The sequence below is a fragment of the Pyxicephalus adspersus genome, chromosome 1 (genome assembly GCF_032062135.1).
Source record: "Pyxicephalus adspersus chromosome 1, UCB_Pads_2.0, whole genome shotgun sequence".
Taxonomy (NCBI): Eukaryota; Metazoa; Chordata; class Amphibia; order Anura; family Pyxicephalidae; genus Pyxicephalus; species Pyxicephalus adspersus.
Genome location: NC_092858.1, coordinates 112632415 through 112658822, shown reverse-complemented (window position 1 = coordinate 112658822; position 26408 = coordinate 112632415). Strand labels below are relative to the sequence as shown.

Below are 26408 nucleotides of genomic sequence, written 5' to 3'. Positions count from 1 at the left end.
TTAACACCTGTCCCTCTTCTCTTGTTTTACAACACAGCCCTGATGCAGCTATTGTGCATAGTTATGTCATATACTGTTCACAAGGAGCGCTCTACATGTAAAAAAAAAAAAAAAAAAAAAAAAAAAAAAACAAATCCCAGCGTACAGTTAGTTACATCTGTCATGAAGAATCTTCATAGATTGCATGCTTATCTACTGTACTACTAATGTATCTATCATACATCAAAAAAACATTCCTCACATAGCCTGGAGCTGATTCAGGCATGGCTGGCACACAAGCAAATGACACCAAATCTATTTGCCATTTCAGGTACCCTTGCTGGGAGTTTGTTCCCAGAAGTAATAATAATGTTGCAAATTTATTGCAGCAGGAGTTAGACTTTAGTTTTTCTGCATATTTTCAAATGTAGTTAGTGCAATTACCTAAATCTGACTTGGTATGAGCATAACTTATAACCAGTCTCTAGCAGAATCTACATATTATCTGAATAAAAGGAACATGCTGAAAAGAAAAGCATAGCATTAGGATGAGCTAACCAAATCTCAGAAAGGTGTAATATTAGTAACATCATCCTTTATTGATTGAGTCCTTCATTGACAACTGGTGAGATGAACAAAACTTTTCAGGTGTTGTGAATGGATCAAAGAACAATTTAATTCTGTGAAATTCTTTCGAAGTTGCTAAAGGGTTAATTATAACTTTTTCACAATTTTTCTACTGGCAAGAACATTTGCAACTTTTATTTTTTTCAAGTAGTCAAAACTACAAATTTTTAAATACTCAGGCTCCTACACGGGAATATATACAAGTAGAAAGACAAACACATGCATTCAATTAGCTTATGTGATTGTTGTTTTCTGATTTTTTTGTACTCCTTGCTATGATCTTTGTATATACTAGCACCAAAATGTGATCAATAATTTCAGTTATAAATATTTGTAAAGAATACACTAAGGCTAAGCATTCATAAATTTTACAGCTGGCAGCAGTGAGTGGTACTGAACAGCTCACTGCCACCTCCGTTCATTTTCTATGGGCCACCCCAGGCAAGAGGCTACATGTAGCACTTTACCCAGGCAAGAGGTTTAGGGGAGTGAGGAAGGGCTGACTTTAACCTCACAGAAAGTCTAAACATAGCTTCAAATCTGTTACATAACTCGTCTTTTAAATGATAGACAAATCAATGATGTGGTGTACAAAACCACTGCTAAACTTGAAAAAATACCCAGTTGCAACTAAGGGAAAGACATTTGTATCAGTATAGCTTATAGACAAACAAATATATATAACATTATAAAGGGAACAACAAACACTTTACAAATTATGTAAAACATCATTAAAGCAATGCCCATATAAAACGTAAATTATTTAGGTATTAATCTGGTAATACCTCTAGCTACCCTTATGATATAGAAGGTTTGTTTTTTTAGGACACTTTACAGTTCTTTCCCCGTTGCCGTCTTTTTACAGAGTTGCTTTTGATGTGCACTGGTGAATCTGTTCCCCTACTGAGTGAATAGTTTTGGATAGGCCTTCCTAGGAAAAATCCCTCTGGCTCAGATTCTGATGAAGATCCTGAGGTTTCCTCTTTACCATCCAGACCATTTCTGTATTCTGGGCACCAGGTGCCATTTGTCTCACTGTCCGTTTCACTAGAGAGTTTTGGGAGCCTTGGTTGAAATCGAGTTATTGATGAGTTGGGGTTCAATCTTCTACCTTTGTAATCTATTACCGTGTCATTCCAGGTTCTGCAGTTTAACTGTGATCTGTTCCTTGGGGAGCTACACTGATTATTTGTTGGTCTTGCAAAACTTCTTTGGGATCTGAAAGTGCAGTACACCTGAGAATCATAGGTCAAGCAGCTTTGGGAGCAGTAAAGATGATCTTCGTGAACTATAAACGCTGACCTAGGGAGTGGAGCCTTGCAACAGGAGCAGCAGAAACAAGAAGGCAGCAAATGCCAGTACTGCCCTTTTAAAGTCACAAGATCTTCATCTGGATCTGTAAGAAGATGAATATGTTGGTCAGCTGACATTCTGTTACTGAAGTAGATAAATGTGATTTGATTTCAAACAAAGATTTAATACATTGTTTTTGTTTATTGTAAAACTACATGTAAACAGATTATTACACAGCTAAAATAAACATATTACATATACATTCTGCCAAAAAGAATTAAATGCAATGTTCATTCTAAACCACAAATGTTGTCAAACACAAATACATGTTAAATGTTAATACAAGACTCCGTTTGAACTAATTAAGATTGGTAAACTGCAGGTGAATGTACACAAAATGTTGCCATTAAAACTTTTTTCTATTGCACTAGCGTTAACAGACATTAATAAAAATTATTTTTCTTATATACAAGTATTTTACTTGAACAGGGAAATGCATCTGGTGTGAACAAGCCCTAATTCTGCTTGGCAGTTTACAGTGCAAAAATTCCACTAAAAGATTGTTCAATTTCATTCAGTTTAATAATTACATTATACTGTATTTTTACATTTTGTTTAGCCAATCATTTGATATATACACAGATTTCAGAAATCAGCATCATCACCTGAGTGAGCTTTCTGACTAACAAAGTGTGTATATCACCATATACAGTAAAAATCTTGTAATAAAGTGTTGGGTTAGCACAAGTTTATTTAATGTCAATTATGTCTCACCAACAATAATGCTTTACCAGCATATACTATATATATGTATGCCATATATGGAGGTCATCCTAAAGGAATGCAGCATATCCTTTAACTGATATCCTTATAGGGTAAAATACTGGTTTAAGGGTTGATCATTGGTCAGTACTGGTCAAACACTGGCCATTGTCTTAGTTCCTGAGTAGTTAAAAACACAGTGCCATACCTAAATAACTAGTCTTGACCAGAACTAACTGGATGCAACATGTTTTTTGATCATCAGCAAAGTTATTGATTTCCAGCAGAATCTTTGGGTGAATTCAGCTTTCTTCTGCAGTTAAGTATCTTTTGTTACAGCTTATTAATTGTTATTGCATTATTGCATTGTTTTGTCTATCTATCTAAAAATTAAATAGTATAATCTTTCAAGTCTTCGTGTTATCTCTCCTTGTACACTTCAAATTCAACACATTAATATTTGCATAAACTGTCACAAATTATATTTGTGACATAACATAAAAGTACATATTTTTTGTTTGCCTGGTGATCCATTTTAAGGTACTGATAATAAATAATTAATAGACCAAATAACAGTGCAATAAAAGACCTTAACCCAGAACAATTGGTCAGTCAGGACTTAACTTTACGGATTCATTTTTAGAAAATTACTTATTGCACTTCTTTAGTTTGTAGGTTTTTATAAATGTATCTCTTACCAACAGGTTCTCCACAAGCCTCACAAGTCTCAGCATAAAGACGTTGAAAGCAGCCATTGCAGAATGGTCTTCCACCTTCCATTACATATCGACCCCCACCAAGCACCACTTCACACTCCCAGCAGCAAAAGTGTTCTACATGCCAGCAATGACCTTCAGCTACTGTAAAGCTCTCTGTCAGAATTAACTACATACGCAGACATTCAGAAATGAGTTACATAAGTAACAGATATGACAAAACAGAAAACTGTAACAAAATACCAAACTAAATGAAAATACCATGATTTAACAACACATATTTTTAGAGATCAGAACAATCTGATGCGGTTTGCCATGCTTACAACTTTAAGATATTGTGGCAAATTTTACATTTTTGTGACAGATATCAAGTCAGCTAAAAGTAATATTACTTAGTAAGAGAGTGAAGAAATGGACAAAATCCTTTAGAATAATCTTTGATTTTAATGGATAGAATATAATACATCATACAGATTACCTAAAATCTTCTGCACATATCCACGTGTCTTCAAAGAGCTGAGCTCAGTTATTTCAAACCCATTATTTCCAAACTTTGGAGAATCTTAGTCACTGCCATGGTACCATGATGATATTGTGAGCATGGCTTTGAAAAAGACCGACGTTGTCAAAAAAATTGACTTACTTTTTATGAGGAAGTAAGTAAACAGGTAGACAGTGGAATAGCAGTTGATATAGTGTACTTGGACTTCACTAAAGAGTTTGACACAGTACCCCACAGACGGTTCATAGAAAAGTTAAGATCAATAGGTTTAGAAAATCTGTAATCTATCAATTTGTAATCCATCAATCTGTAAATGGATATACACACCGCATTTAAACACCGCATCCAGAGATTTGTATCTAATGATTCATACTCTGAATGGTCTAAGGTTATTAGTGGTATACACCAGTGTTCAGTGTTGGGACCTTTACTGTTTAACATGTTAATAAATGATATAGAGTTTGGGATTAAAAGTACCATTTCTTTGTTTGCAGATGACACCATATTATGTAATAGAATTAAATCCATACAGGATGTCTATAATCTACAAGCAGACTTGGATGTACTGTTTGATTGGGCAGCCAAGTGGCAAATTACATTTAATACAGATAAATGTAAAGTTATGCATTTGGGGGCTAACAACATGCATGCTTCATACTTTTTAGGGGGAATACATTTGGGGGAGTCAGAAGTGGAAAAGGATCTGCGGGTTCTAGTAGGTCATAGACCTAATAACAGCATGCAATGCTAAACTGCAATATCTAAAGCTAGTAAAATACTTTCTTGTATTAAAAGAGAAATAGACTGACTAGATTGAGACATAATCCTGCCCCTGTACAAAGCATTGGTCAGACCACATCTGGAATATGCAGTCCAGTTTTGGGCACCAGTTCACAAAAAGGACATTGTGGAATTGGGGAGAGTTCAGAGAAGGGCAACTAAACTACAAAGAACAAGAGGGCACTCTTTGCGTCTGGAGGAAAAGAATTTTAAGCTCCGGATAGGGACGGGATTCTTCTCTGTAAGGTCTGTGAAAATGTGGAATCAGCTTCCTCAGGAAGTAGTTTCAGAAACTACTATAGAAAAAGCTGGATGCTTTTCTCAAAGCACAGAATATAACTGGGTATTAGGGTATTAAAGTAAAGATAATGGAGACTGGTGATCCAGTGATCCAGGAACAACTGATTGCCTCACAAAATTATAAAGGAATTTTTTTCCCATTGAAGCAAATTGAACCAGGGTTTTTTGCCTTCCTCTGGACCAATTATGTCTGGGGTTTTATATCTGGGATATGTTTATTTCCCTAGTGGTTGAAATTGATGGACCTTCTTTTTTAACCTAACCTGTTATGTAACTATATGTTTTGTATGTTGCAATGGAAAAACTACCTAGTCTTCTGTTAGTTTTTGCCTCTCTGGTTGATGATGAGAATGTGGGATTTTTAGTCAGCTTAGGGAGGTAGTCTACAGCATTCTGCTGCAGGCTCTACCGTGGTCCCCGCAGTTGAGAACTATAGTGTGCATGTGGCTGTGACTGCAGTCAATTGTGGTGTGGTTCCAGAAAATGACAAGTCACTTATGAGCACACAGTTGGTTTTCTGTCTCTAGAGGTAGAACCACAACCAAATGGGTTTACCTGCAGTGCAGTTTGCTGCTCCCAGGTGCACAGTAGCAAGCAGAAAAGCGGTTTTAGACTTTAGACACTATTTTTTTGTTTTTTAATTAAATGACAACAATGGTGAAACATAAATAGAATAAAAGCATTGGTTTTGAAATGGCAACTAGACAAATTGAACATACATTATTTTTTAAAATTTTACAACATGTCCTATCGAGACATGGCTCTCATTTTGACAGCAAGGCTGCACTTTTATATTGTTCCTTTTTTAACACCTCAGTAACCCCTAGTTGACCATAATGGGCCCTTGTTTACCTGTAACATTTAGGTTAAAACTAAATAAATTAGGGGGAGATTCCACATTTTATAGTACCTGGTCGCAGGCTGCACACCGTGATCTTGTAAGTTCTGCATGATGACGTCCACAGTAAATTCTGCTGTCCTGCAGGAAGTAGATAAACTGTGACAATGGCAAGTGGCATGTCTCACAGACAAAACATCCAAGGTGCCATTGAAAGCCTTCATCCTGAATCCTCTCTGTATGCACAGCAGTGTCGCCAACTAAAATTTTTCCACCACACTAGAGAAAAAAAAAACAGAAAATATCATTATTATCCATAACAATCCAACTGTTTGCCTCAAATCATTTTGTAGCCACCTACTAATAGAGTACCTAACACTAACTATATCTGTACATTAAGGAAAAACTATAGTTTGGCGTACAAACAAATAGCATCAGTCATATTCATTATTTGGAAGGGACTAGTAACAGACATTTTCGGAACTCTGTATATTTTATTATCCTTTTCCTGACCTCTTCAAGCTAACCATCTTTTTCTCCCAGGTCAATTGACAGTTCTTTAGCTTTCCTGTAGCTCAGTATCCAGTATGATCTGTGCAAATCTGAATGACATTTATACATATTTTTACACATAAATGGACCTAATTTATAAAAACTCTCTAAGACTGGAGACAATAGACTTACATGGAAGAGCCTGTATGACCCAGCAAACCTAAAATGGATCTGGTCCAGGACTGGGCACATTTAAAAACAAATAGGAAATGATTTTTCAGAATTCCATTCCAGGTTTGCTAAACCCATGTTCTATCATGATAGTCTCCAGTCTTGAAGAGCTTTATTAAAATTAGGCCCTTTGATTTTAATCAAAGATGTTACAGGTCTGGGCACATTTCCTTAAGTACTTTTAATTGGAACCTATAGTTCAAATGCACTGGCATTCCATAATCTATAAATAAACAATGTGTTTATGTAATAAAATAATGTGTTTATGTAAGAAACTCCCAGCACAGTTTTTTATAATCATAAATGCTACATAGGGGCTTGAATGCACTGAAACTAACATGTAGGATCTTTTTAATGGTTGAATTAGTCACAGTTAGTGGATTATTATCTGTAAAATGATAATAATCTAGGGTCATATTCTGTAGTGGTGACCTTGGAAACTACCTCCCCAGCACATTATTAATAATATTATTTCTGTGCTTTCTTTATACTGTTACATTGCACAACAGTGGGAGTAACCTCAACAGCAGCTGTGTTAGTCATGGAATTTCATGAATCACGAAACGCAGAAAACAAAAAAAAGGCCTACAGTGACTGCATTGTGTATGCTAACCTGTAGGTAACACAATTTGTTAGAGACACATTTTAACTAATCTTTGAAAACTCAAGGAAATAGAGCCCACAGGGGATAACCATAACAATCACAGAAATTCCATGCAGGTATAAGAATGAAAAGTAACAGATTGGCAATAACGATAAATGAGTATAAATTGTAACCCTGTTTTTTTCTGTTGTCTAAAATATATATCTGTACACTGATCGGCATTATTATATGACCTTTGTACAGTATGGCTACTCTTTCATTACCTACCCTCGAACAGCAACTATCAGGAGTGTCAGAAGTGACAGGCACAGTAATTCCATGTCTCATAGAATGAAGTCTCCGGTAGGTACTGAGCTTTCTTAGCTCTTTCTTCTCTAGGTCCCCCAAGCCTGTACAGAACTTTTCCTAGGGAAAAAGAGGTAGGGAAAAGTGAATATATTTAAATAAACAACAAAGGGAATAAAGGGGAGTTATGAAAAAAAATTAAAAATACACTTAATTTATTTAAAAAAAGATCATATAACTAACTATAATACTGCTAAACAAAAAAACATTTTTCACTTGCCAAGGATTTTTTTTTTATATATTTAGTGTATTTCAGGCCTGCTGAATCCAGAAATGACATTGAATGAGTTGAAGTTTGATACAGGAATCAGAATAGACGATTTTACCAACAACAAATGTTAACACAGCATAATAATATCAATCTTTATTTACACTAATGTTTAGCAATTTTAAATGACTCTAATGTATTTTGTTACATTTGTGGTGAATATTCTCAGCAAAAACAGAAGAGAAGAAACATTACAGGATTTGTGAAACAAGCATATCTTGAAAATTTTAGAATTAAACTGGGGGACCAAGGTAAGTATTGGGCTCCCTATATGGTTTGCAAAACTTGTGTAGAGTGTCTATGTCAGTGGAAAAATGGAAAACTGAAAAGTCTACCTATGGTAAGGCAAGAGCCCAAAATCATCATAATGATTGTGATTTTTGTGCTGTGAATGAAAAGGTTTCAATCGTTACAAGAAAAACAAGAGAGAGTACCCCGATTTGGAATCAGCAAGACGACCTGTGCGGCATGGTGCTGATGTTTCCATACCAGTGTTCAGTACACTCCCTGATAATCCTGTAACCGACATGGAGGATATACAGGGTTTGGAGTGTAATGCAGGAGTTAGCCGTGGAAGTGAATATGAAGGAAGTGTTTCATCAAACCAGCAGTTCTCCCAAGAAGAGCTCAATGATTTAATACGTGACCTAAGTCTGTCAAAACAAGCATCTCAACTTTTAGCATCCAGGCTAAAAGAAAAGAACTGTCTGAGACCGGAGGTTAACATAACGGTTTATAGGAGAAGAGAGGTGACACTCCTACCATATTTCAGTGAAGATGGAGACTTTGTGTACTGTTGTAACATCCCTGGACTACTAGCCCACATGGGGGAACCAGAATACCGAGCAGAAGACTGGTGGCTTTTCATAGACAGTTCCACTCGAAGTTTGAAATCTGTTTTACTGCATAATGGCAACTGCTATGCACCAATTCCAATTGGTCACTCAACAAAACTTAAAGAAGAATAAGAAAATATCAAAATGGTCTTACAAAATCTTTGCTATCATGAACACCAATGATCCATATATAATGATTTAAAAATAGTGAACTTCCTACTTGGACAGCAAAGTGGATACACAAAGTACCCATGTTTCATCTGCTTGTGGGATAGTGGAGCAAAGCAGGATTACTGGTAAAAAGTGACATGGCCTCCAAGGGAAAACATGAAAAAAGGAGCAGCGAACATCATTACAGAGCCAAAAAATCATTCTCCCTCCACTACACATAAAGTTGGGATTAATGAAGCAATTTGTTAGAGCTCTGAACAAGGACGATGATTGCTTCAAATACACTTGTAGATTCTTCCCTGGATTGAGTACTGAAAAATTAAAAGCAGGAATCTTTGATGGACCCCAGATTCGGAAACTGATAAATGATTCAAATTTCACAAGTTACATGACTAATACTGAAACTTCTGCCTGGCACAGCTATGTCATTGTTGTCAGGAAATTCTTGGGTAACCATAAAGCACAAAATTATGAAGAACTGGTACAAAACTTGCTCTTAACATTTTCGTGCTTCTATGAGCATAAAGGTACACTATCTCTACATATACATATCCATTTGCAAAAATTTCAAAAAAACCTTGGCGATTTCAGTGAGGAACAGGGGGAGAGGTTCCATCAAGATATAAAGGTGATAGAATAAAAGTATCAGGGCAGATGAGATAGACACATGATGGCAGACTACTGATGGAGCCTTCAACATGATTGTCCTGATCATCAGCATAAAAGGAAATCAAACAAACAAACAACGTTTTTCAATGACTTCTTTATGATTAGTTCTGTAAATATACCGAATATAGAATATATTGAAATTAAGTATTTCAAAAATTGAATTTTGTATACATAGGCATATCTAGTTTAATCTTGCTTAATTTTCATGCTTTATTAGTTTTCTATGAGGTTGTTATTGAGGTCATTATTTCAAAAACTAATCTGTTTGGCAAGAAAATGTTTGTTGACCAGTGTAATCAAGATTGCATTTCTCTTAAGATGTCTTTTTAAGTCTCTTAAGATGCTTTTTAATAGGATCAGCTCTGTTAGAATGTTGAACTAAATGCATCAAGACCAACTTTACCATTCTGGTATGTTTTAAATGTCATTTGTGTGGCATCCTTGTTCTAAGAAATCTTAGTTTAAAGCAGATGAAACTCTGATATTGTGTTTAATAAGTAACATAGTGTTAGAAAAATACTGCCTATACTATACCTTGGTTTTACTAAATAACAGCCAATAGAATCATTTATTCATATATTCAAATGTCCTCACAATGTAAATTCTACCTGTAAAAAAGCTACACAAAGTACATATTAAAAAATCATATTTACGTAGGCTGCTTATTCAGAAAATGTTACTCCTCTATCACAAGCAAAGAGTGGTGAAGCTGTACCAATTTCAAATACAAATAAAGCAGCAGCAGATTCTTACATCACTTACATCACAGTCTTGTGGAGGAAGCAAGTGGAGTAGAGTTCGGATGAGGTTTATTTCTTGCCCATCACTGTTTGGTAAAGTAAACTGCACAGCACTGGGATGGGCCTTGAAATGCAAGAATAATGGTGATTAGAAGAGCATAGCAAGCTGAATGTCAGAATAATATATATATATATATATATATATATATATATATATATTTATATATAGTTAGTACATATTATATATGGAGTACTTTTCAGAATATATATAACCAATCATATCAGTATAACGATCATAATCGCATGGCACCTCAACACCTTAATGTCAAAGCCAATTTATCATTAGCATGGAACTTTGTTCTTTATTTGCATGCATTTAGTTTATTTAGGTATAATAAAATTAAGTTATGTTAAGAGAGGTGTAAATATGTATAACTTGCTCCATATTGTATATGCTTTGTGCTATTTTTTACATGTTGTTTTTTTAAATGTTGAAATAAATTAACGTATCAAGTTTTAAACATAAAAAAAAAATAAAAACTTGTGTTGTTCTCTGTGGTACCTTAAAAGTCCCTCTTTGTTAAACAATTAAAATTAATTAATCATTAAAATAAAAGTATATAAAACTATTAAGCACTGCTGAATTTTAAAACACTTTATACATAGTCAGTTAGGTTGAAAAAATATATAAGTTCATCAAGTTCAACAACTAGGGAAATAAACATATCCCAGTTATAAAACCCTATAGACATACGGTGATTAAATAGATATTTGTTACATGTTTAAAAACCAATAAAAAGGGACTTCCGGGGGAAGAGTCACCAGCTACAGTCGCGGGTTTCATCTGCTCCGCACTGCGCCAGCTTTTCTAAGAGATCTGCAGGCTTTGATACATCTTTCACCGGAGACTGTGGGGAAATGCGCGGTGCTGCCGCCGGCTGCTCAGTGAGAGGTAGGAGAAACCCGAGCCAAGAGCGCTCTCCCAGGATTGAAGCTCCACAAGAGGATTAGCAGCCATATTTTACATGAGGCGCCCATACCATTGAGGAGGACATGTACCCCTGCTATCAGGATCCATTTAGCCCTGAGTGCTCCTTATCATAAAAAATAGAGCACATTCACCTGATATATCATCCTAGGATCTGTGGAAAATTCTTTGGGACTGTTTTCTGTTGGCCAGCAATAGCTTTCCTAGCCAGACGCCATTTTTAACAGCTGCCACATGGCTTCTCGATCCTAAGCCATCCTCATAAGCCATTAACATCAGACCTGGGAAAAACCTATTATGCTTTTTCTATAAGAAAAGAATCCCATAGATAGTCAAATTGAGGAATTTTTGCAGAGACTTTCATATTAAAACCACCCTAGGGAGCACTTTTACTCATCATCAGGATCATCACCAATGGAAGGCGATTCAAACTTATTTTACAATATATATCTCATTGAAAAGTTCTCCTGCATTTTCTGATCAATGTATCAGTGCCTTGAGGGAACTTCTTTCCTGTACAAATCTTTTAATACATTTCATGAGTGCCTGATACCCTGAATTTTAGTCCTTAGTTGCTGCAATTAAATCTTTCTAAGCCTTACAGTATATATACTACTACTACTATAAATACCAGCTGGAATCGTATTTCTTAATTGCTTACCTCATTTGTGCAACTCCTCAGGATTTGAAGGGAATCTCCTGGTACCACAGTAAAGAATCTTTAGCAACTTTACAACTTAATTTTCATACCTGCAAAGAATAAAAGTCTACCTTTGGAAACACCTGTTTTAAACTTCGCAACCAGCTCATACATAATTACTGTCTCAAAACTTAGGTGTAAACTATTGAATAAGTGTTTTTACCCAGCCTGATCATATTGCTTTTGTGGCAGGATCAAGTGACTGACCTTTGATTTATTCCTTCTGCCTCCTCAAATCTGTTCTTCTATAAACCCTGACTAATCTACTTAACATTTGTACCTAGCAGCAATGATAATGTAAACAGAAGGGAGAGAACTCTTACTTTACTAATTTTGTACGATTTACAGTTGGGTCCATGGATATTTGAACAAAGACAGTGTCTGTTTTATGCTATGCTTCCCTTATCACTGGCCTTACTTTAGTAGGCAATACTACATACCTGAAACGAGGATTTAAATCTTCAACTGTACTTACCTGGACCTCTCTTTAATGCTTACCAACCACCTGTGAGTTTTACTGCTTCATACCTATTCCTAATATTGATATTCTGGATAATATTACACAATATTTCTGCATTTTTTGCATACTACTTGTGTTCTGATAGAGGACCATACCCTGAGAGTTATGCTCTAAATCCACATAGTGGACATCACAAGTGTGCCCTACCGTATTTCTGTAAGACTCTAGCAGACATCAGTATGTGCAGTCGATTCCGCGGGAAGTGAGGCTCCACCACTGCTGGGCTTTTCATATGGGTAAATAAGCAAATATAAAAACGGAGCGATTTAAGTTTTTCCAACCCCCTCCCTCAATATCTTCCATCAAAACTCCGGGAACCGGACCTATCTGCCATGGGCAAAGGAAATCCCAATGACCAATCCTCCCATAAATGGGAGATAGGGAACTTTTTCGCTCTCCAAAACCTCTGGCCCTAGTGGGAGTGGCCCTAACACCAGGTTTAACACCGCCCGAAGCGCCATGTCTGGTTTAGAACCACCTGACTTTACACAAGAAGACTCATCTTCTAACTTTCCTCCCCCTGCTGGGTGAAGACAGGGAACCTTCATGTCCTCCAAGCCCTCCATGGACTTCTCAGATGTATGGGACAGGGACGCGTACTTAAGATCTCTACCTACCAAAGCAGACTTTGAATCGTACCTTATACGCATCCAAAACTCCTTCTGCTCTGAACTAGCCACACTTAAATCCAATCTTGGCCCTAGAATAGAGGAGGTGGAAAGAACAACTGAAGATCTTCGTACCCACATACAAAACCACACTCACACTTTTAACGAGCATTCTGTATTGCTTCAACAACTCCTATACCAACAGGATGACCTGGAGAACTGGAGCCGCCATAACATACGGATTAGAAGGCTTCCAGAATCGGTTGAACCAAAAGACCTCCATGCAGCTGCAACCTCTCTGTTCAATGAGCTTCTTCAAAAGCCAAGGGACAATGTCATGGAAATTGATCGTATTCACTGCACTCTCGGCCCAAAAAGCCAGGACCCAGACAGACCCAGAGAAGCGATTTATCGAGTTCACTCCTACTACCTCAAAGAACTTATCATGCAGGAGGCCATATCACAGGAAGAATTTACCTTTAAATACCTATAATGTTCTTGACTGACCTCTCTCGCAACACCTTAGCGCTCTGCTGGGCATTAAAGCCACTGTTACATATGCTGAAAGACAACAATATCAAGTACAGATGGGGCTTCCTGTTTCAACTATACGCACACAAAAGCAGCAAGTCCACCACCACCACCAGCAAAATTTGAATTGCCCCAAGTTAACCTTCCAGATTGGCCTACACTTCCCACGCCTTTGATTCCTCCAGCGAACACTGAATGGCAGCACAGAAGAAGTACAGAAGAAGTTTAACAGAGACCAGATGCAATGTTCTTCACAAGCTCCACCGTGACCTTCTACAGAAGGTCTGGGTCTGTGACCCAGTTAGGTATTTTTGTATTAGTCTCTATATTTGACGCTGCCTTGAAAATTTTAAATTTGTTTGCAATGATTTTAGTTTAGGAAAATGATTTGTTGCAAAGAAGCTGATTTAGGTTTGTACTTTCCCCTGTAAAGCCAGCATTTGCCTTTTCACCTAATGTTTACATTTGCACATAATATTAGGCACGGCCGGGTGGTGGGAGTCTCGCCCCGACCACCTGAGCTACCTCTTTCAAGGGAATTTGCGCAGTTGACCTGCGCTTACTGTTATTGTTTACTTTATATTGATTGATTATATATTTTTCTAAATCCCTGTCTTTATTCCCTTGTTCCTCCCCCATTTCACCTTCCCCTAAGCCCTTACCCCCTGCTCCTGGGAGTAACTAAACCATTAGTGTGCCTTGAAAACTTTTAAATATCCCCCACAATGGGCCCAGTCAAAGTAGTTACATATAACCTTAAAGGGTTGAATACTCCTAAAAAGCGCACAATACTGGCTGAACTATACAGATTAAAAACACAAATAGCCTTCATACAGGAAACCCATTTTCGCAACGATAGGAATTCGAGGTTAAGTAACAAGAGGTACCCTAAAGTATATCATAGCTGCACTGATTCATCTAATGCATTTTAAAGACCAACTGAGCTGTCAGGAAGGTAGGTTCCTGTTTGTTAAAGGGAATTTAGAAGGCTCTAAAGTTACATTGGCATCCATTTATCTTCCTAACACCAGTCAGGCCTGATTTCTAAACAAGACCCTCGGGAAGCTTTTAAAGTTTAAAGAGGGCATCTTGATTTTAGGAGGGGACATTAATTTCACACCAGACTGGACTCTGGACACCTCCCACAGTGGTCACAACCACTCAAACGCCTCGTAACAATAGTCAAATTTTGAAAGCCCTATCTCAACATAGGCTCCTTGATATATGGCGATTTCTACATCCCCAGGATAGAGATTACACATTCTTTTGTTCCCCCCCATAGCTTATATTCGAGGATTGACCATTTTTGGCTTACACAGTTTACAGTATTATTTTATTGGCTTGATAACTTTATCAGACCATGCTCCAGTATCCATTTCTATAGAGTTATCTGATCACTTCCCTAAATCCTGGAATTGGAGCCTAAACGAATCCCTCCTCCAAGACGCAGCAGTCTTAGCAGATGGTAATACTGAGCTATCCCATTATTTCCAGACCAATACTACCAATACAGAACAATACTACCAATACTACTACTCTGGGAGGCTCATAAAGCAGTGATACGTGGTATATTCATTAAACATGGGACTAGACTCAAAAGGGAACGCCAGAGGGAGATAGGGGACATATCTCTTAGAATGCAAAATGCCCTATCTTTCTGCGTCCATGAGGGAGATGCTAGAAGTGCCTATTTCAGCGGAGGAACTTAGCGCAGCCATAGGAGACACTCCCACCGGTAAAATTCCCAGGCCAGATGGCCTGCCTTTATTATATTCCTTTAGCGTCTCATTTTCTTGCAGCATACACCATATTACTGAAGGGGGTCGGTTCTCTCTTTACTCCTTATGGGCCACCATCACCATCATACACAAACAGGGTAAAGATCCCTCTTCATATGCGAGTTATTACCCCATCTCCCTCCTTAATCAGGACCTCAAACTTTTTACAAAAATTTTTGCTTCCAGACTGATTAAGTTCATACATATTCTTATTCATTTCGATCAAGTTGGTTTCATGCCTGGGAGGGAGGCCAGAGACAACACGACCAGTGTACTGAATTGGATATATCATGCTACATCCAAACATATTCCGCTCATGTTATTGTCCACAGATGCTGAAAAGGCCTTTGATCGGGTAGATTGGCTTTACATGTATAGTACCCTCCTCCTCATGGCAAAGGGCTATTTACTCTGAACCCACGGCCAAAGTTAGAGTGAATGGACTGATTTTGGACCCACTGTCCATCCCTAATGGCACGAGACAGGGCTGTCCCTTGTCCCCCTTAATTTTTATTTTGTCCCTGGAGCTACTTCTTCGTACAATCTGCGCCTCCTCTGCTTTCGCGGGCTTAGACATGGGGTGTTCAGTCCAGAAAGTGGCAGGTTACGCCGATGACTTACTGTTTGCTATAACCAACCCCATCATCTCCTTGCTTAATATCATGACAATCCTGACTGAATTTAACTCCATGTCAAATTTCAAATCTAATTACTCCAAATCAGCAGCCTTAGATATAACGCTCTCAAACGCAGTCCGCTCCCACCTTCAACAATCATTCAGTTTTTGCTGGGAACCCCATGCAACTACATATTTAGGCACGAAAATTCCCAAAACGCTCTCTGAAATATATGAACAGAAACTGACTTTCTCCTGGCTAGGACGCATTAATGTTATCAAAATGAACATTCTCCCTCGATTTTTATACCTCTTTCAAACACTGTCCATTAAAGTTCCTTAGTCCTTCTTTAGAACTCTCATTTCTAAACTTTATAGGGCGAAATAAAGCTCCGAGACTTTGCAGATCTCTGCTTATGAGACCCAAATTAGAAGGGGGTCTGGGAATCCCTAACATTTTTAATTACTATCTATCGGCCCACCTGACACGCGTACTGGATTGGTGTCGAAATATGGGTTCTAAACAATGGATCCTACTCAAACAAACTTTTTGCACAACACCCTTAAGCCTCCTACCATGGCTGGCAGTATCGGCTCTCCAAGGAATTAAATCTCATCCCACGTAGGGATACACTTGGGAATTGACTGTACGGAACTTTCACCATTTACACCTCTCGCCTTCTCCAGCGCCTCTTTTTCCGGTTTTGGGCAACCTGTCTTTCCCCCTGGGTTGGAGGACGGGAGGTTCAAGGAATAGCGTTTTTATGGTATTTGCAGAGCACTACACTTTGTCAGATCGAGCAGATGGGCCAGTCCAGAAGAGTTAGGAGAGGGTTCGAATGAGTTTCAACTTGATTTCTGGAAGACGTTGCAGATCCCCCACTTTCTGTCTACTCTCCTCCCCATCTTACTGCAGACCCCTTACATCCTTTGAACAATTATGCATAGTGGAGGGTGGTATCAGGCATGCTCTATCTATTGATTATACATTTTTTCAAACTCCACCCCCGAGTTTGTGTTTAGGTCATAGGAGACTGAATTGGGACTATCGCTCTATATGGAACAAAAGGAACGTATCCTATTTTGGACCCATAAAGCATCCATTGCTAGCAGATACCAAGAAATTTGTTTCAAGGTGGTTTCACGGTGGTACCATACCCCAGAGAAGCTACATCACATTTTTCCAGCTGTATCAGACCGCTTCTGAAGGTGTCAGACAGAGAAAGGCTCACTTCTACAAATATTTTGGAATTTCCCCCTACTGAGGAATTTTTGGGTTACTGTTCGCTCCATAGTTTGGCAAATGTCGGACCAGAATATTCCCGATGACCCGGCTTTTTTCCTTTTACAACACAACTCATTTTTCGCAAAAGGCATAAAAAGTTCAGTTATCAGACACCTTATCATGGCTGCTATTTCCTGTATAACCACCTGCTGGCAGAACCCTAATCCACCTACAATTTGTTCATGGCTCTGTGGAGTCACCGTATGGAGGATCTCACATCCTCTATTCAAGGCACTGGCAGGAAGGTGGCCAATACATGCTATTATTGGTCGCAGTTCGCAACATCCAATGAATACCAGGATCTTTTTGCTCGCACTTTTTATGTCCTATCTAGCCCACTTTTTACGTATCTCTCTTGTATACTAGGCTTTGGTTGGCTTAGACGATACTGAAACCCTATAGGAGCAACCCTCCCATTTTACCAACCTTCCCCACACCATCTCTATACTGCCCGAGCTCCCCCCCCCCACCCTCTTGTCTTTTTTTCTTACCTACTTGTTTCCTAGCACCTTTGCATACCGATTCTTTTTGGATTGTTGAACCACGTTTGTAGTGACTTTTTTGGAATACTATATTTAAGGATGTCATGTTTGTTTTTTTATTTTGCTTTATTTAATCCTTAAAAAATCCATGTTTCCCCCCTTCCCCGTTTTTTCCTGGTGGCACTAATTTTTAAACAGTATTTTTAAACATGTAATTCCAGTGTGGTTGTCTCCCAACACTGTCACCACCTGTTGTACATTGCGTATTGTGATGTGTATTGTGATTACTCTACTCCTGTTAGTTTTCAGTACTCCATATTTTTTCCAATAGGTTAATTATATCATATATGTATTATAATATAGAATATATGTTTATTTCAAGGCAGATTATTGTATCATTTTAAAATTGCACTAAAACTGGGGAGGAGTGGGAACCCTTTATATAGTCATATATATCTTGTCCCACTGAACTGCTGAATACTAACACATACTGTTACCTTTGTCTTTAGCTCTATATTTACCAATTTACTGCTAGTGAAGCCCTGACATGGTAAAGGGAATTGTTCTTGTATAAGGGGTCTAAATTTAAACTTACCTTCAGTGTGACTCAATAAAAACAAAGACAGAATTAAAGTTTCAACTTCTGCTTTTGCAGCTAAATTAAACACAAATAAGAGTGGTTGCTTACCTTAGCTTATGCTTACCTTAATATCAGAATAGTCCTCCAATGCACACCCTGAATCGCTGTCAGATGAAGACGTACTGTGTTCTGAGGATGGAATTTCCAGGTCTGGATGTTCTGGTGCCATTTGAGGTGATACTAAAGAGCATTCACTGAATAGGATAGCTGCAGGCAAAGTAGACAGAAATCGTATGTAATCGCCAGCCGCAAGAACAACATATATACAATATTTAATGAGGTACTATTCTGTTAAACAATCCTCCTAACAAAAATATTCCAGTTTCAAAACTTTTCCACATGATCTGTACAAGCCTAGTTGTTCAGTGTTCACATTTTCCTGCAGACAAAAATGTAGTGAAGAGAAAATCAGCAGGATTTTATTTTGCATGCACCACCCTTATATAATTTATTTTATGTTGCTTTTTAGTTTAAACAGCCCTATTTGTTTACAGTTGTGTTATGCACTCCTTTATATAATATTTGTCAAACAATCAATAAAACAAACAAACTGTTACATGCTAATGTATCACTGGTTAACTTTGATCTAAAAAACCACACCTTTTACTACTCCTCCTTCTCTAATTACCCACTTTCCTGCTGGGTGTCCTTTTTAAATGCTTCTTTGACAGCACACACTCCCTTCCTGACTCAGCATCCCACTTATCCTGTTTTGCCATTATGCAGGAAAAACTCATAAGCCAGCAAAGAAAAATTTGAGACAGAGCCATACTATTTCTAAATCAAGTTACAGTATATTTGGAATCTGTGTTCAACAGCCTATTAAAAAAGGTAAAGCGGGACTCTGGGCATAGTCCCTTTTTCTCAACTGAACAATGGGTTAAATGCAGCACCTGACAATAAAGAGTTAAACCTTGTTGAGTTAAACACTTTTTAGTTTGAAACTGCCTAATAATGGTATTTATTGCCCGATACATTCTTAGTCCTCATTTAGTCTGCTTCTCACATCAATATTCCTCCCTGCATGTGTGACTTGTATTCCAGATGACTAGACCACATTGTGAGAGATTTATGTCCAGACTTTTACTGGCTGGAAGGTGTATAAATACATCCATGCACTCTTGGTCATATAAAAGCAAAAAGTAAATTTTTTTTTTGTCAGAGGAGGCTCTGACAAAAGGGAAACAAATCTCTGGTCCTACCAAAATGGTATAGAAAATGGACATTTGAGTAAGATCTGTTGCAGGGATACCACAAGCACCTTTGATGACCTGTGTTTTGCTTTGTCCGCTTTTTAATTTGGTCACAGCTTTCACAGTTTTACTTACTCTAAAAACCCTTTCCACAAACATGTTCACACCATCAATATACATTAATTAGCCAATTAAGGAAGATATATATTTTTATGATTGTAAAAAAAATTGGAGCAACAAGCTAATTTCTTTGGTCTATGTTTGTGTGAAGTAGGGTAAATTGACAAGTAAACTAAGTTAATTACTGGCCTAAAAGAAAACACAAGAATTGGCTTTTCTTTTTGCTATTTTTACATTTTTTTTAATAAATTTTCATTAAGATTTTACAAACAAAGTGTACAAAAACACTTCTTGCATTCCAACTTGGCATTCTAATGAAAATAGTAACAACATTTAAAATCAAGGACGAATTTCAATAATATGCAAATATCGTAACAAATCACGCATCCAGTCGTGGTGGGGAAAATTAAAGAAAAAACAAGTAGAGCAAACGACTACCCTTTATCAGGATCGTCCATAATTGTCCATTGTGGAGTTACATTACTTCTTCATTAAAGATAAGTTTTCTCCATGACCAGAAAACATTAGTTTACCCCGAGTAATTTATTTAGAAAGATCAAGTCTCTCCAATTTTATCCAAAGGATTGGCCATTTCTAATATTCCTGAGTGCACAAAGGAATGTTACCAAGCTTGATTTATAAAGGAAGAAAAGGAAAGGGTAAAAAGAATAGGAAGAGAGAAAGAAAATAATGAAGAACCCATAGAAGAATAGGGTGGGGGAGGAGGGTGGTTGGGTAAACAAGTCATCCCACATAATGATGAGCATATACCCGCATATTTAGCATCTTCATTTTGAACAAAACTTCACAGTGGGATCCCATCCCACTGGCATATAATATTCAATCCAAGGCACCCATACTTTGCTGAAATGAGACGTGGAGTTGGTAAGTATAGCTCTCATTTTTTCATTGACCAGGAACCATCTTTTACTTGACTTGGGTTAGAGTGGGAGTGGCTGACCACCATGCTTTCGCTATTACCATCTTTGCTACCGTAAACAGATGTCTTTACAGACAGAATTGTACGGAGGTGCACATCTCAGGTTTCAGGTTAAGCAGAGCCTTTGGGGAAAGTCCTACCCACTAATGTATATGCTACCGGTATTTGGTATACATGTATCCAGTACCTACGTAACCCTAGGGCATTCCCACCAGATATGATAAAGAGTGCCAGGTAAGTTACAACCACAAAAGCAACAATTGCTTTGATCCCGCTTTATCTTAGCCAGTCGCACTGGAACCATGTACCAACGCATCAACAGCTTGTAGTGCTGCGGGTGCAGTATCCCACTCTTGTTCCCCTTCCACCTGTTCCAAAGACACCATCAAATCTCCCTCCCAGCGACTGACAGAGGGCAGTTGTGCAGAAGTGCGGTTGTGCATCATGGTATCATATAGTGTCGAAACCACCCCTTTAGCCTGAGGATCGTGGGCACACAGGCGCCCAAAGGCCGAGAGGGTACCCACAGAAGGGAACATTTTCAGACAAGTATGTATAAAATGGGTAATTTGCAATAACTGAAAAGACTCTGAAACTGGAATTTGATAATTTTCATGTAACGCACTTCTGTTGAGGTTACCCAATAGGTCTAGAAAATGTAAAATTCTATGGAGGCCATGCACTATCCACCATTGAAACCTCTGCGTGTGTTCCAGACCTGGTGGGAGCAAAGGGTTGCCAATTATAGTGGATAGTGGGGAATGTTTACATTCCAGACCTCCCAGGCACCTTGCCAATTCCCAAATCTGAAAAGGATGCCTGAGTAACGCATTAGCTATAGTGGGACGTTGGTTTCAATCGAGGTTTCAATCGAGACCCGGGCAATTTCCATGGCTTCAATGGAAACCCAATGCGAGGGCTCACGTCTAACATGGTATGCCGCGAGAGGTGCAATCTGAGCTGCTGCATAGTAGGGTGGAAGATGGGTTACTGATAAGACGCTCAGCTGACGCAGTGAAGAGTTTGCCAAGGAATGCGAGGCCTGCGTGAGCTCCAAATAAAAGACAGCATTTCTCTTCTGCAAAACCTGGAGAGAGGGAACAGGTATTTTACATATTTTTTAAAGTGTGTGTTAACACAAAAATTACCATGGCAAATAACTGTAGGAGTTTTTATATTGTGTTATTTAACAATCACATTTTATTGTTTCCTTTTTAAATAATTGGTATATTAATTCTAATATTGCTGTGGCTTTGAGATCCAGGATGTCTTGTCAATGCATGGAGTGCCTATATAACCTTCCTGACAGGGACTGGAATGTTCTACCTTGGCATGGTAGTAAAATCTGCTTCATTACCTCTAACATGGTTAGAGTTGGTTAAGACCATTTTCAATATTGAGTATAAAACACCTATCATATTTGACTGTTAAAACCGTATCCTTTCCAACTATTGTCAATGCTGAGATCATATGCTTAGTGCAAGAATGCTACCCTTCATGGTGGACTAACATTTAAATATATTTTTCAAAGGATTTGTCAACACAGATCGCAAAAAAAGAAAGTGGAAGACCTAAAGTTCAAGCAGACCTGGTGCAAGCTTTCCTAAAACAAAAAAATTCTCTTTGGAAGTAAACTCAAGATGGCAATGAATGGGGTTGCTGGGAGGCCACAAGAAGTTTCTCCTAAACTCATCCAAGACACCATCGCTATGGGAGAGAATTTAGGAGGAAATGGAAGGGTTCCCAGTCATTTCCTAAAATTGAAGGCTCCAAGTCTTCACAAAATATGTTTCAACTTATCATCAAAAAAGCTCAGTGGGTGCCAGATTACAAGCTTTGACACATTTAGACGGATATACAAAAATGTAAATTTTTTTAATCAAGCCAAGAAACATGGAGTGGCAGCTTTTCAGTGCCTAAAATTCCTGGTCTCATTTTGTATTCCCATTGTTCAGTGAACTGATTGTCAGAATTACGAAATTTAAGATAGATTTGTCTTAGTTGTACTCTCTATCCCAAACCTTCACCGTACCTATTCTTGGAAAAGAGTCTTAGGTGCTGAATCAAAACAGAGAATCCGATTTCCTGGAAGTACAAGCAGAGTTTAAGTTGCTAAAAGCATTTTTAGAACAATCAGAAATCAGTGGACCCTAAAATAGATAACAAAGCAGCAGTGCCATATATTCAGAGACAAAGGGGTACACATAGACACATGCCTTTTGGAAGAAGAAACAATATGTTGCTGGACAGAATAATCTGTTGAATCTTTAAAGCACATAAAGCATTGTAATTCATTTTAGAATTTACTGAAAGATTATACATCAAGACAATTAAATACGAATAGCAAATGGTCTATACACAAGCGGATCTTACTACCTCTAGGGCACAGGTGTCAAACACAAGGCCCACGGCCTGTCTGGCCATTTTATGTGGCAAGTGGCGACTATGCTGCAACCAAGAGCCTGACATTTGCAGGCAGGAAGAGCCAGTCCCAGAAAGCTAGGTAGAAGCAGGGCAGTCCACCCAAGTGCCTGACAGTGCTGCAGGCAGAAGGACCCCAGTTGCGTGTGTTGACATTCACAACTTTTTATCTTTTGCAACATTTAAAATCTTGCCACTTTTAGCACTCACAATAAACCTCTGATGACATCGTTTCCAAATGAAGTGCTAAAATTTCAGGTCAACAACAACATCTTCAGCCATCTGACCCACCTACAATACCTTTCTCAATCACTAGAAAATCGACTGTGTCATTCTGACCTTTAACCTACACCTAGTTACGTATCAAAAATATGCTGTAATGTTGGCAGGAAGGAGAACCTGCAAACTTCATGCAGAGTGCACTGGACGAAATTCAAACCTGGGAACTAGTGCCGCACAGGCCAGAGCTCTAACCTCTGAGCCACTGTGCTGCCTGCGGTGAAAGGAAAGGAAAGCTTTGGTACTATTTTAGTACCGCAGTCGCAGGCTCAGCATGGTGGGTGGGTTGTATTTTTGGAGTGGGTGGGTTCTGGCATCATGACGTCACTTTGGGGGAAGTTTCTTCCCCTTTGAGTGACACACCGCTTCCCGCACATGTGCGGTGCAGAGTCTGTAGATTTAGTGGTCCGCAAGCTCCAAAAGGTTGGGGACCACTGGTCTAAAAAATAGAAAGATACATACTGTTATTTAACACAATCATTTAATACTAAGGAAGTATTGAGGTATGTGAGATAAATAGGATTTATTGGATAAATCACTGTTTGGCAGCTCCAGATCCAAGTCCTGGATAACTGCCTCAAATTAAATCACATATTACAAATGAAGCACCTGTCAACAAAAGGTACTGACAGGTAACTGATGTATACTTGTCATGATTTAAAAGTGGGGAAGCCCTGAAGCATAGGTCAAAGTAATAATGGCTGAAAATCTGTCTGACAGCTAGACAAAAAGAATTTCCAAAAGCACCATGTCAGTTTCCATTTTTTTAAACCAAAAGCTTCTTTTATTGTTCATTAAAGTAGACAGGGATATTGAACATAAAAACAACATGCCCACACCTAAAAACATAATGATTGTAAATAAAATAAAAAATAAAATAAAACAACAATACCTTTTTCTTAAACAAAAAACACATTCTTTGTTAAAACAACAATGATTACATAAGCATATGCAATGTAGTACAGTATTTCTAGACAACAACCTAGCTATGACCTGTACGCATGATATTTGCATTTCATTTTGACAATCACAAAATTTGAAATACAATAAAATAAAAAAAATACATCGACTAACACAGTTATATCAACAGTGAGTGTGGTCTGATTTTGAAGGTCATAAATCTCAGTTTACAAAACCTTAACACAAGGATAAGGATCTTAAGTTGAGAATGAGACTCTTACCCACCAGCAGTGCAAGGGAATTAAAAGCTATTTTTGGCCTGGGAGTGCTGTCAAAAAAAGGTTTCTTTGACTAACTCTAAACTTACATTTTGGAATGAATAAAAGATCCGTAATCTGTTGTGTTCTTTTTTTGATTTGGGCCAAAAGAAAATAAAGCAGCATTTTACTATGTTATAAACAATTACGATTAACTATGATTACTACGATTAATTATGATTAATACAATTAAGCTTATTATAAAACAGTGCAAAACCTATTTTTGTTCAGCAGCCTACAGTATACTGTAACTAATAAGATTTCAGATTTTACTACATTTAAATCATAGTCACCAAACACAACATACCCTATAGTTCAACATCGACAAGTATTAAATGACTATACTTTGAGAAATATCTACACGTCTGTGGTGGCTCGGTTTCTTGGATGAATTTCAATGTATATTGCTTAAAAATGAAATACTGTGATACCTTTACCTTGAATGTTCTTGCAGCTGAAATACATATTACTTCCTGGTTCTGCCATTTGTTCAGCCTCAGGTGTTGTCAGTTATCTAGTGGCTAATACATGTTTTGCTTCTATTAAAAATAATAAAGATTTATTAGGAGTTACTGACCTGCTTTTTAAACTAAAAATAGGATTTGACGAAGGCCAGTTACAGAGCTGGTCAGTTGCACAAGCTGGCGTGTACACAGCTAAAAAACAAGATCTGTAAAACAGCAAGAACTTCGCTTTACCTCCCTAGCCCCTCCCTTCTGGGTTCTGTACATCCCATCAGCCAATAGGAGTAACCCCTGGAACCCTACTGAGTTATACTCTAATCGCTGACTTTCCACTTGTCTGCTTTCCTGTCAGATTACATTTCAGGCTTTGTCTTCTTTGTTTATTTTACAGTTTGTGCATGAATCTGTAAATACTTAAAGTGCACTTCTATAAATGGATACCTTTATATGTTTTTTTCTGTTATTGTTTATGAATTCTAGACGTCTGACAATTCTAGCCATTTAAACAATGCAAAATTTAAAAATAACATATATATATATATATTTTTTTTTTTTTTTTTTTAAGACACTGCGTCACAAGTCTTCATGCACTGCTGGTATAACTGTTTTAGAAAAGTATATTTAGTTTACATTAGTCCAATCATATAGGAAGCACTATGGATCAGTTATTTACATTACATTTTGCAGGACATACTTTTAAATTATTTACTAACAGTTGCCATCAAAGCATGTCAGATGCTGCTGCCAACATGGCACTCATAACATGGCAGGGCAGCTTGCACTTACATTTTCCTACAGAGAAATTGGGGTTCATAGAGAGTAAGGGCTACGTGTGACAGGGTAGAATGATATGATGAGTATAACATTTTAATGGGTAAGTGCGGGATAAAAAGGAGTTTTCTATTGGCTCCCACATTTCCAGTTGCCAACATTCCTCTGTTCCAGGTAAGTGTCCTGGTATGTGTAACAGGCACCCCACCAGCCACTCCCTCACCAGTCCCTCACACCACAGCATCTGCAGATTTGACTCCAGGCAGCAGTGAGCGGTGCTGAGCATAGAAAGGATTCTATGGCATGAGGAAGGGGTAACCGCACCACAAACCCACTGCCAGTCTGAATGTAAGTATATATTTGGGGCACCCAAGAACAGAGTGAATTGTCAGTACCCCAATGTTCGTTGCCATGGAAGTGGCCGCTGGGGGTCCCCAACTTGCAAAATCAATTTGGGGACCCTGGTCTTAAAATAGCCCCCCTTAATGTCAAAATATCCCTAATTGTTGTTAGGATTTTATTCTTGTAAACCTAGTATCAGGCAACTTGTTATGTTTAGTAGCAGCATGTTTATTAGCTGCTGTCAGGGTTCCCTGTGTACTCTGGAAATTCACATTTCTATGACAATCAGTGTAGAAGATATGAAGGCTTATACATGGGGATAATGACAGCTGTATGGACACAGAAACAGTTCTCATGCTG

The 26408-nt window shown here is 38.0% G+C and overlaps 1 protein-coding gene across 3 annotated transcripts; it reads right to left on the bottom strand.

The window, feature by feature from the left end:
- Positions 1-554: 554 nt before the first annotated feature.
- Positions 555-25158, bottom strand: PRICKLE4 (prickle planar cell polarity protein 4). 3 transcript variants are annotated; one of them, XM_072423998.1, is made up of 7 exons: positions 25049-25158; positions 18366-18508; positions 10176-10277; positions 7392-7529; positions 5870-6076; positions 3360-3546; positions 555-2002 (listed from the first exon to the last, which is right to left on the bottom strand). In XM_072423998.1, exons 2-7 carry the CDS (start codon positions 18468-18470, stop codon positions 1428-1430), a joined length of 1314 nt encoding a protein of 437 aa, XP_072280099.1. In that variant the 5' UTR covers positions 18471-18508; positions 25049-25158; the 3' UTR covers positions 555-1427. The 3 variants fall into 3 exon arrangements, with proteins under 3 accessions (XP_072280099.1, XP_072280084.1, XP_072280091.1); XM_072423983.1 differs by having other exon boundaries at positions 24903-25148; XM_072423990.1 differs by having other exon boundaries at positions 24909-25148.
- Positions 25159-26408: the final 1250 nt, after the last annotated feature.